The 12,905-nt window shown below is 37.0% G+C and overlaps 1 protein-coding gene across 1 annotated transcript in view; it reads right to left on the minus strand.

Annotated features, from left to right (window-relative positions):
* Window positions 1-4,752: 4,752 nt before the first annotated feature.
* IRAK4 (interleukin 1 receptor associated kinase 4) overlaps window positions 4,753-12,905 on the minus strand; it is a 61,048-nt gene continuing 52,895 nt past the window's right edge. The window contains 2 exon segments of the mRNA XM_043967627.1: window positions 4,753-6,802; window positions 6,909-7,067. Of these exon segments, the coding sequence (XP_043823562.1) occupies window positions 6,767-6,802; window positions 6,909-7,067 (195 nt within the window). The 3' untranslated portion in view covers window positions 4,753-6,766.

Here is a 12,905-nt window from a genome sequence, read left to right on the forward strand (position 1 = left end):
GTTTAGTTTGTTTGTACATATCTGCTTGTTGTCTCCCTCATTTTGTGAACTCCTTCAGGACAAAGACCATCTTGCCTCTGTTTGTATTCTTAATGCTTTAGGACTGCCTGGAACATATTAGGAGCTTATTAAATATTTATTGACTGACAGTGGGCCTAGAAGTCTTATCCTGGAGGACAAGATGAACTGATATTATACTTAAAAGCATAATTATTCAGGAATTAGAGAAATTCCTATATGGAGAAGAAATACTACAAAAACAGCCTTATACTATGACACATGTCATGAAAGGTTAAGGAGTTTCCTCAAGAGATGTTAATAAACAAGATTTAGTGGCCTGGGAGTTCACCTGATTTAAACTCCATTAAAAACCTATGTGGGGGGGGCAGCTAGGTGGCACAGTGGATAGAGCGCCGGCCCTGGAGTCAGGAGGACCTGAGTTCAAATCCAGCCTCAGACACTTAACACGTACTAGCTGTGTGACCCTGGGCAAGTCACTTAACTCCAATTGCCTCACCAAAAAAACCCAAAAAACAACAACAACAAAAAACTATGGGCTGGGGGGCACCTAGGTAGCACAGTGGATAAAGCACCAGCCCTAGATTCAGGAGGACCTGAGTTCAAATCCGGCTTCAGACATTTAACACTTACTACCTGTGTGACCCTGGGTAAGTCACTTAACCCCAATTGCCTCACCAAAACAAAACAACAACAACAACCCTATGGGCTATAATAAAACCTAGAGTTGGAGCAGTGTACCTCACCATGAAGAATTAAAGACTGTTAAAATCCTATGAACTCTGTCAAATCTTATAAAACAAATGAAAAGAATATTTTGCATATTAGGCTTTTTAAAAAAGATTTTAAAAGTTGTAAGGTTTATCATTGAAGTCAATAGTTTATTTCAGTTAATTTGCATCCTGTTCTACTTATTTGTATTTGTACTTGTTTACCTATTTGAAATGTAAATTCTTTGTAGTTCAGTTTTCACATTAGTATATCCATTTCATAGGCCTACCACAGCTGAGGCACAAAATAAATGGTTGTTGATTGATTGTATCAGTATAGATAGAGAAGGCTGGTAGAAATCAAGCCATTCAGACCTGGAGGAACATGCCTGACATTTGGAATTACAAGTGTTTGGACTACTTTCTGTTTTTCTGTTCTTGATATTCATCTTATTTTTAGATTTCAATATACCCTGTTGTAATATATGAATTTATCATGGGATTTTGCTTTTACTCTCAATGGTTCTGTCCATTTAGAGAGCATTTGCTACTAAGTGTGAGGAATAGGCAGGATACTGATCAATTTTCCAACCTTTGAGATTGGCCTACCAACCTAAGAGAGGTAGCTAGAGATTTGCTGAAGGAATTGATATTCTGTAACAGTGGGTGAGGCCTTTTTGAACTGGTCTGCTCTCTCACCTAGCCCCTGGGACTGCTACAACTCAGTGTCCCATGACTATTATCTCTTTTGGCCCAGGGCCCACTTTCCCAACCAGGGTGGATTGTCCCAAATTTGCTGTCTTGGGGATCCTGGATGTATGGAATGCCTACAACTAGAAGAAAATTTGTGATAAATACTGCTCAAAAGAGCCAAAAAGTAACTTGGCCCTATCCCTCTCTTGCCCTTCCTTTCCAAAGTACCTTCAGGAACACAGCTTTATTGTTACACTACTCATCCTCATTGCCTGAGTGTAAAACAGGTTTAGGCAAAATGTCTAATTTTTAATAGAGTAACTTACCCTGTTAGAGGGAGAGGCAACATGATGTACTGGATAAAGTTGGTCTTGGAAGACCTGGGCACAATTATTTATTTATTTGTTTGTTTATCTGTTTATTTTTGGTGAGGTAATTGGGGTTAAGTGACTTGCCCAGGGTCACACAGCTAATACATGTCAAGTGTCTGAGGCCAGATTTGAACTCAGGTCCTCCTGACCCCAGGGCCGGTGCTCTATCCACTGCACCACCTAGCTGCCCCCCTGGGTACAGTTCTTAACTGGCTATATGACCTTGGGAAATTCACCATCTCAATTACCTTAGGCAACTCCTTAAGACTATGAATTGCAGAACACTTACTGGAATGTCTGAAAAATACCCCCTAATCTGACTGAATTTCTGTTCTGATTCTTCATAATGGCATGAAATTGAACCTGGGTTCGTGGAACCCAGCAGAACACAAGCTGTACTAAGGTACAAAGATTTTGAGAACTGGGCAGTTAATGATCTGGGTGGGTATCTTTGGTCTAAGGATCAGTATTGATATGTTTGGCCACATCTAGCAAGTCTTAAGGATGAAGGGATTGTATCCAAGTTGTTAAAAGGAATTACTTCACTGATGAAATAACAGGTCCTTTAAAGTACTGAAATATACATGGGACCTGCCCTGTACCAGTTCTGATCTATAGTAAAGACATATAGCAAGCTAGACAAGGTTCCAGCATGTGTATATGTTATATATTTCTATAAATCATATTTTTATATATACATACACATATATAATAGTTTCACACACACGCTTACATGTAAAAACAATTTTTAACATTTTTTTTTAAATGTTGAGTTCCAAATTCCTTTCTCTGTCTCCCTGAGATGGTAAGTAATCTGATATGTGCAATTATGTAAAACCTCTATATTAGTCATTTTGTGGAAGACATTTTTCTTTAAATTGTTAAGTAATTTTAAAATATGGAACAAATTATCTATAAAACATGTCACAATGCAAACTTATTTTATTATGAATAGGAACAGAAAAAAACTTCCAAAATTTGAAGTTTTAAAAAATGTACTTTTCTAGTTTTGTCTTCATATCTACGTGTCTTCAGAATGGCCATTTAATCAAACATTAAGACACCAAAATGTATATTCAGTTAAACAAGCAGCATTTATCAAAGTTAAGCTAAGTCTTCATAACCTCATTTATCACTAGTCCCAAGGTTGCTGCTAGCATTTGGTATCTAACATTAGGTATTCTAGGGGTATATTAGAAAGATCTGAAACTTACTACCAAACTATGGTGTGACAGTTCATAATCCCTCAAATAGATTTCTTTATGCTATGACCAAAAATGAATATCATTTAGAAGCTTCTGACATAGTTCAACCTTAGGCCTATACTATCATTGGTCTACAAAGCTTAGGACCATAGCCTCTTGGGAGACCATGGCATGAAAAAGGGGTCTGTGATTAATCAAACAGGGTGTTAATACTAGCTCTTCCTGTAATAGCCAAGTTGGGCAATCATGGGGCCTTTCTCTAACACAAGAAGTTCAAACATCATCACTCCCATTGCTGTGTAAGCTCTAAACCCACCTACCACCCAATCCATCTCAGGGAAGTTATAACTCAGCCCCTACCTGGGCACTTACCTTCCTGCCTTCTAGATCATTTCAGAGCTGCTGCAGGAGCCCTTCAGAGAACAGTCTGTATTCTTGGCCTAGTCAGGTGAATTAGTCTGACTGTCACCCTTTTCATGACCTGGTATATTTGTGCTGCAATTGGCATCTCAGATCTCATTACATTATCTTATTGACCAAAACCTATTTAAAACTTCCCCTATTTCTATATTCACTTTCATCCACCCCACATAACCAAGTGGTTGCCAAATCTGATTTGAACTATCTTTCTAATATCTCTTACATCTGCCCTTCTCTCCATTCACATAGACAGCTCCTTAGTTCAGACCCTTACCTTCTTTTTGCCTAGACTACTGCAACTGGGACTATAGCTAGGTGGCAGTGGATAGGGTGCTGGACCTAGAATCAGGAAGACCTGACTTCAAAGTCAGATACTAGCTCTTGACTATGTAAAAAGTACTTAGCACAATTCTTAGCCATAGCAGGTACTATATAAATGCTAGTTATTAATATTATTGTTGTTGTTGTTGTTAATGGCCTCCTAGTTAGTGCCCCTGCCTCGAGTCATTCTTCGCTCTAATCCAGCTTTCATATACCTACCAAAATCATGGTCCTTAAACACAGGTCTGACCATGTCACTGCCCTCCTCAATGAACTCTAGTGGCTCTCTTATCCCTAAAATCAATCAACAAACATTTATTAAGCACCTACTTTGTGCCAAACATAGCTGGGCTCTGTGGATACAATCCAAATACTCTCAAAGAGTTTAATCTGGTTCCATTCTACTTTCAAGTCTGTATGATCTAGCTAAACTGACTATCCTGCTGTTCTTCAAACTCCCAAAAAACACCAATAAAATATCCAAATATTGAAAATGGATATATGACATCATATGTTAAACAATACCATATAAAAAAGAGGAATGAATTTATACTAAAATTTTTATTTAGTTAAAATCAAGATTTAAAAATTTATTTCCATTGTATATGAGGAATATCTATATAGAGAAACAGATGTCCAAAAAAACCTCATCTGCTTGACCAGAGTTGCAGTGATCAAAGTAACTAAACAATTAATTACCAAAAATTATATTTATAAGTCCACTACAATCAACATTACTCAGGAACAAAAGAGTTTCTTGTACAATTAATAAAAATTATTTAATACTTTGTCTTATCTTTGAATTTCTTTTATTTATTGAATTTTATTTTAAGGTCATTATCACCTAATAGTCATTTTTTATTTCAAAATATCTGAGCCTAATTATGGGCTAAATTAATTTTTATGACTGTGATTTTTCATCTTCCCTTTTTAGCTAATTTTTTCTCCTTCAATACTTGATATTAAAAAGGTAATTTGGGGGGCAGCTAGGTGGCACAGTGGATAGAGCACCGGCCCTGGAGTCAGGAGGACTTGAGTTCAAATCTGGCCTCAGACACTTAACACTTACTAGCTGTGTGACCCTGGGCAAGTCACTTACCCCAATTGCCTCACTAAAAAAAGAAAAAAAAGAGGTAATTTGAATGATTGCATATTTTACTCTCTAGGTACAATTATTTTAACAATACCTCAATTTGAGACACATACAAAGCAGAATGTACCTGCTTTAGAAGCTAGGCCTGGCCATATTCTTGTAGCTATGTTGCTGAATGGGTGTGCCAAAACCTGAGTGTGCCTTTGTAAACTTGGTTCTAGATCATGCCTGTTCCACAGATGCTTAAGTACCTTTTAAATAATTTTTATGAATTGATTTTTTAAAAATTAATTTTTATTGATATGTTTTGTTTTAAAATCACTTTCATGTACAACTATTACCCCTTCCTTGCCCTCTACTGAGAATTATCTCTTGTAACAAAAAAAAAAATAGAAAAAAGGACACCTTTCAGCTAAACAAACTGGCACATCAACCAAGTATAACATTGTAGCAATGCTCTATACCTCCCTTTTTTTTTAGAAGTGAGAATTGAGATACTCTAATCTCAATTCTCACTTCTAAAAAAAAAGGGAGGTATATTTTCTTACATCTTCTTTGGAAGCAAGCTTGTTCATTATAATTACACACTATTTATTTTTGTGGCCTTTGTGCTTTCTTTTTGCTTTGTTGCAGCCATTGTGTACATTGTTTTCTTGGTTCTTTTTTTTACTTCATTATTTGTTATATCTTCCCATGCCTCTCAATTCTTCATATTTATTTATTCCTATACAGTAAAATTATATTTTAGACCAAAATTTATTTAGTCATTCCCCAATGAATGGGAATTAGTTTTTTGCTACCACAAAAAAGTGCTGTATGCTTATTTTGGCATATGTGAAACCTTACATTCTGCAGTATCTCTTCCCAGAATGGTTAGATCAATTCACGGTGAGAAAATCAAATTAATCCTGATTCCACTTTGTAATTGAATGCCTAAGCCATGTTTCTTTTTCTCTGAATTAAATTCAGAAGCTTGGCTTTCCTCTCTGAGCTAGATTGTTCCATAAATCACCTTAATTCAAAGAAATACATTGTCTCGACACATCTTACTGCCCATGTACAATTAAGAGAGAGCTGTTATCTTACTAACAAGCCTGGCAGGATACAGGTGGGAGCCAGGAAGTCTGTTATCTCTGCGATACTGGCTGTCCTTCATGAAAGTCTGGAGTGTTATCCATGCAGATAGATACCACTAGTGAGTTTTCCATAGCAACAAGATGGAAGAAGGGGCTGTTGCTAGTTCTGCATTCCTAACTTCCATCCAATTATATTGTTTTCCATCATCTATGACACTTCAAACTTTGTAACCATAGTTTTATGTTCTTTGTTCTCTTCTATTTCCCAAAACTATATGAAGGCTAATAAGCCCTACACATGGTCTTTTGACTAAGGCGTCTAGACCCCCTTTCTTGGTAATTGCTAGCCTTACCAATAAATTGAATGTACTTCGAACTTTGTGTTTCAGTTTACCTTAATTGCTATCACAATCGCTTAAAAAAATTCTATGCTCAATACAGAAGAAAATTATTAAAGCTATTTCTTGAATCATATTTACTATAGCAAAACAAGAGACCTAATTTAATTGTAATACTATATAGCAGAAGAAAAAACAGTGTAAAATTAAGGGTCTTTTTGATCTACTAGGGAATTATGGTAAATGTTATCCTACAAATGTTCAATTACATTAGGATAATAAAATTGTTCCTAAAGAGAGCTATGTGAGTTGGTACAGGCTTATAGTCTGACTATAATTGAGCCAGATTATGAAGCAAAGGAAATTTAAAATAAGTTAAAATTCAAAAATATAGATTCTGATGTAGAAGACGAAGTTCCAAAACTTTATACATTAAAAAAAAAAAGGTTTTTTCTGGACCCACAAACCTGGGAGTCAATCTCCAAGACTAATTTAAATGGTATCAATAAAATCTTAGGAAATCAGGATGATGTCATCTCTTGGAGGTGCTGTTTTACCTGCAGAAATAAAATGAACTAAATTGAGGAGTTAAATTCACAATATGAGTGTATATATACTTAACACACACACACATATATATATATAAAACAAAAATCAAAATACCATCTCAATGTCTGGTCTCTTATTTTTCTTTTCATGAAGACAAAGACTTGCAATAGAATACATATTTTCAAGAGAAATGGAATCAACATCATTCATTTTTGCATCAACATAATCTTCAATATGCTTTTCTTCATCTTCAATTTCTTCTTTGATATCTAGCTTTGAAATTAGTAATAAAATTTAGTTAACAATCTCTAATAAAGAGGGAATGAGATACTAAAATGCAGTCAATAAGTCAACAATCATTTATTCAGCATCTAATACGTTTCAGGAACTGTACTGAGTGCTGGGGATACTAAGAAAAGCAAAAGACAGCTCCTTCTCTCAAGGACCTTGTAGTCTAATGGGGGAAACAACATACAAACAACTATCTACATACTAACTATATAGAGGATAAATTGGAGAAAATTAACAGAGAGAAGACACTAGTATTAAGGGTAATGGGGAAAGGATTCCTGTAGAAGGTAGAATTTTAGGGGGGTACTTGAAGAAAGCCATTAGGCAGAGATAAGGAGGGAGAGAATTCCAAGCATGGGGGACAGCTTCGGGGAAATGCCCAAAGTAGATAGATAGTGTTTTATGAGAAGTATAGCAATAGTACACTAAGTGGAGAGAAGCAAGGGGGAAACTATTGGAGGGTCCAGGTTACAGAGGGCATTAATGTTCAAACATTTCATATTTTATCCTAGAAGTGATAGTCTCTGGAATTTACTGAATAGGAAGTGACATGGTCAGACTTGTGCTTTAGGAAGATCAATATGACATATGAGTGGTGAATGGACTAGAGATTTGAGTCAGATAGTCTAACTCTACCTGTCCAGGCAAGAGATGACAATGTGATGGCTAGAAGCATGATGGTGCCCTCCGCAGTAACAGGAAACCAAAAAAATGGGAAGAATTGGGGGGGAAAGATGAGTTCAGATTCAGACACATTGAATTTAACATATTTATGGAAGTTAAATTCAAGGTGTCTAATATGCAAGTTGAGATACAAAATTGGAGGTTAGCAAAAAGGTTAGATATGTAGATTTGAGAATCATCACCATAAATGCTGAGTCCATGGGAGTTGATGAGATCACCAAATGAAAGAGGAAGAAGTGAAGAGAGCTCAGGAGAGAACTCTGTGGCATACCCACAGTTAGTGTATGGAACCTAGATGAAGACGAAGCCTTCTACCAGTGTGTGATCAGATAGGTACAAAGAAACAGGAGAGATTAGTGCTACAAAAACCCAGGAAAAAAAGTCTATCAGAAGAGAGTGATGGACAGTGTCAAAAGCTGAAGAGAAGTCAAGAAGGATGAGGACCGAGAAGGACCGAGAAAAATTAATTCAGATTTGGCAATTATCACTGGGAACTCTTCCAGAGAGGTTTCAATTGAATAATGAGGTCAGAATCCAGACTGTAGAGAGAGCATAAAAGAAGGAGGAAACAGTGGCACATAAGAGCATAAGAGGAGGAAATACATGGCCACAATAGGGAGACTATATATGGGGGGGTATAGCTAGCGGAGATGAATAGATCACATAAGGGTTTTTTGAGGATGCAGGAGACATAGACATGTTTATAGCCAATAGGGAAACGATCAGTAGATAGGGGAAAATTGAAAATTAATAAGAATAAAGGTGGTAGAAGGAAGGGGATCACTTGTATATGCACAAGAATTAGCTTTGGCTAATGAGATAAGCCATGTCTTTGTGTGGTCTTAAAAAAACCATTCAAGTTTTGTAAATAACATTTTTAATAACATGTAATTTTCATTTTACTGTCTATAATATTTTATCAGCACTTTTTAAGGTTTTGAAGATAAGTGAAGAATTATATAGGAATATATGTAGGAATAGAAATCTTGTTATTTTCAATAGCCTTCAAAAATAAATGACTGGACTGCTAGAAGCTTAAATGTATTTCATCTTTTAATTATATTTTTATAATGAATATTATACTTTTAAAATAAAACATGAATAAAATTTATAAATAATATTTTAGCTTTACTCATAGGGAATGTAATTTTCAGTAAGTGACATTTATGGCATTCAAACAATTATGCTTATATTATCAGTGCATCACAACCACAGCTGCAAGCACAGATAGGAACTTATGCCAGTGAATCTGCTACTTGATATGTTCTGAATTTGGCTCCCTATGACAAGACCAGTGTTTTCCCTGGTGCAGCTTCTTTCCTCCTAACCACAAGGTGGGGGAGACTGTATCTTAAAGAAGACAAAACTTGTAGGACAGACCTGATTGGTTCTGGCTTTCCTGATGTAGCCTCCTAACCATCAGGGGCATAAAGAGTCCCAGTCACATGGAATCTAGGCCTCTCATACTTGGTGGGCACCCAAGACCATAGGAAGTACCATTCCTTAATGGCCTGTTGATCTGATGCATTTCCATAAGGAAAGACAGCCTCTGCCAAAGTGGAAGGCAAATACCATTTCTATCTTTGTTGCATACCTTTGCTGCATTAGAGCAAAGCAAACCTCTTTTCCTTAAATGTTGAATGACTTATAAGTGCCTTATTTCATTCTAAAATAAATCTGATTTTAGAGAGTGCTAGTATTAGGGAGAGCTGTGCTCTTGATTCTTTTCCTCACACAGGCCCTCTGACAGAGGAGAGAGGAGAAATGGGGAAGAAGGAAGTCTTCAGTTTGGCACCAAAGTTTCCCTTTGTATTCTACTGTCTACAAATTTTTGGCACAAATCACAAAAGAAAAGAGAAGAGAATGAGATAAGCTGCATGAAAAAGAGAGAAATGGTACAAGGAGGAGAGAAAAATGTCCCATCAATTATCCTATGACCCTAAAATAATGAAGCTGATTTTTCTGTTTTCTGAAAGTCTAAGTCAAAACCTGGCCCCTATATAATAGAATGTGAACATTATAATAATTACAGTGTTTGCAGTGCTTTTATTGGTTACAAGTACTTTAGTGACAGTATCTCATTTGATCTCCAGAAATGCCTTAAAATAGTCAATTCCCAATTTAAAGCTTAGTAAATCTAAAGGTCATAGAAGCTGACTTGGCTTCAGCATAATGGTTCTTTAGGGTGGGCAGAGGTTGGACTCAGAAGGCAGGTCTTCTGTTTCTTGTAATGCATCTTTGTAATATGTTCCTATAATTTCTTATTTCTGGTGTTTTTACTCAAGCTCTACCTCCTCCTGGAATGTCCTTACTCTACAGTTCTACTATTCAGATTAAATCCTTGCTCAATATTCAAGGCCTAGGTCAAATCTCAACCAGAATAGGATGTTCAAATATTCAAATATTTGTTGAACATATAACAAAGGATCAATTCCATTACTTACAGAACCTTAAAAAATACTTAAAATTGCCAGTTGCTCTAATGATGATTGGCTTTGTAGACAACAACAGACTCAATGAGGGTACATCTCAATGTTGGTGTTTTCGTTAAAACCAAAGCTTGTTGACACAGTAAGGAATGTGATGAATGATTAAAAATGAAAAATGCAGTCTAGACTTCTGGAGTCTTGTGAACAACAAGATGGTAGACTGGGCATTTCCCCCTCAAACTTTTCCAAAACAGAATTATGCCAGCAAAAATAAAACAGTTTCCAGTTATCTTGACAGTCTAGGACACCAAGAATCCAAAACAGCTTTTAAAAAAAAAAACAACCTAGGAACTGATACTCACTGAATTTGAGTTCACTCTGCACCCCGTCCCCCACCTTCCATACTACTGGCATTGAGACGACACCAGGGCAGACCCAAAGACATGACACAGGCTTCCATCAAAAACACATCCCTACACTTCCATTCCCCTTCCCGTCTTTCCAGTACTGTAGAGACCCCAGCTCCAGACTGAAAATTTTCTAGGTCTCCACAAACAGCTTGGTCATAACCCTTCAGGATCAAAAGTCTACCAGTGGGCTGTGACCTAGAAATACCAATCACAGCAAAACTCTGAGCTGCTGGTAGATCTGAATTGTTTGGTGCTAGGGAAACCAGGATCTTAACTACTGGGTGCCCAGCCAGGCCCAGAACTAAGGAACAGGAGTAGGATAGATCACTAAGACAGGATACCCAGAATGTGAAAGAAGTGCTGTACAGTATTCCACCAAGCCTAAAGGAGAAAAGTAACAGCATTCAGTTGGGTTAAGTTTTGACCACCTAAGTCAGGAGTGAACATAAGACCGAGCTGAGGTAACTGTGGATTTGCTCAGTGTGAGAGAAGAACTTTGATGCTTCAAGATGTAGCCCCCAAGGAAACCACAATCAAAGGGGATGGGGCTCAGAAGTGAACAATAAAGAAAATGGAGGTGGGAAGACAAAGGTACCAAAGATCAACAGACAGAAATATAGTAAATTAATTCAGGCACCTATGAATAGATTTTTTTGTTGTCCAGTCATATTTTAGTTGTATCCAACTTTTCTTGTGACCCCATTTGGGGTTTTCTTGCAAAGAATGTCATTTCCTTCTCTAGTTCATTTTACAGGATGAGAAGATTGAAGCAAACAGGGTTAAGTGACTTGCCCAGGTTCAGCCAGGTAGTAAGTTTCTGAAACTGCATTGAACTCAGGGAAGATGCTGGCCCCCTATGAACAGAACCTGTCAACAATGGAAAGATGATCCAACATTTGATCAGAGAGAACCCTACAGAACCTGAAGAAAACAGGGAACCACAAAACACTGCTTCCTGAGGTGGGTTAAAAGAGAGAATGAAAATTATGAGAGTATAATTTATGTCCTGAACAGCAAAAATAACAAACAATTTGTAATGGCAAGTCTCATCAAAAAATCAAAATAGATTAGGAATGTAAATACACAGAGTGAAAGACAATCTAGAAGAGAAACAAAGAAACATGAACATTAAATATGCTCACTATGCAAACATAGATCTCAAAGATAAAATGCACAGAAACAATCTAAAGAACACAGGTCTCCCAGAAGAACATGATAGAACAAAAGAAAAACCCTTAACAACTGTAATGAAGGAAAGAATAGAATGAGAACTACCTAGGTCTCTGAACATTGAATAAGAAATTCCATTTTATAGAATCCATAGATCACCGCAGAAAAAATAAAAATAAAAACAAACAAACAAAAAAACCCAAGGCTAAAACTCCAAGGCACATAGTGGGTTAAGTTTAACAATTCAATTCAGAAACAAGTTTTTCAAGCCATCAGGAGAAAGACCTTCAAATATAAAGGAAAAGACATTTGAATAATGTCAAGATTATTCCCTTATTCCCACTAGAAAAATGAGGAGGGAATGGAATAATGTGTTCTGAAGAGCACTGAGTTTCAGGAACAGTCCAGGGTAACCTATACTGAAAATATGAGCCTAAGCCATGCAAATCAAAACACAGATGTTCAATAATGAAGAAGAGTTGAAATATTTTTAAAAAGAAAACCGGAACTGAAGAGTTTATGTGTATCTTGAACACCCCCCCCCAAACAACAGAAATGCAGCAGGAGTGAATAAATGTAGGCAGCAACAGAAAGACAACAGAAAGGATCGAGTAAGAAACATTTTTCTACATGTACACAAGGAGTCAGGTAGACAAGAGTGAGAGGCAGAAAATCTGGGAGGGGAGCATCAGTGAAGAGGTGAACAGAGGGCATGATAGACAGAATCTGGGCAATGCATTACCATATAGATGGGCACATGAAGGGGAGGAAGAAGGGGAGGGAGACAGAAAGAAGTGAGTGATGTTCCAGGGTCAATCAAGAGCTAGCAATGATGGAAGGTGATCTCAGTGGGCTCATAAAGAAAAGAGCCTACAAAGGAGTGGGTAGAGGAGAAAGGGGGAAAGATTGAAAAGAGTGGGAAAGGGAAGGAGACCTTACTTTGAAGGTGGACAGTTGTATACTGCTGATGAATAGTTCCTTTGGTAAAAGGGAGGGTTAGGACATTACACTGGATGAGGCTTATGGGTTTTGGTGCCTAAAAAGTCTACTTGGTCTCCTGGGAGACTGGTTGGGGGAAGGAAAAGGGGTGGGGCAATTGGCATCTTGAGGAGTAGGAGGATCACAGA

Source organism: Dromiciops gliroides, chromosome 5 (genome assembly GCF_019393635.1).
Source record: "Dromiciops gliroides isolate mDroGli1 chromosome 5, mDroGli1.pri, whole genome shotgun sequence".
NCBI lineage: Eukaryota > Metazoa > Chordata > Mammalia > Microbiotheria > Microbiotheriidae > Dromiciops > Dromiciops gliroides.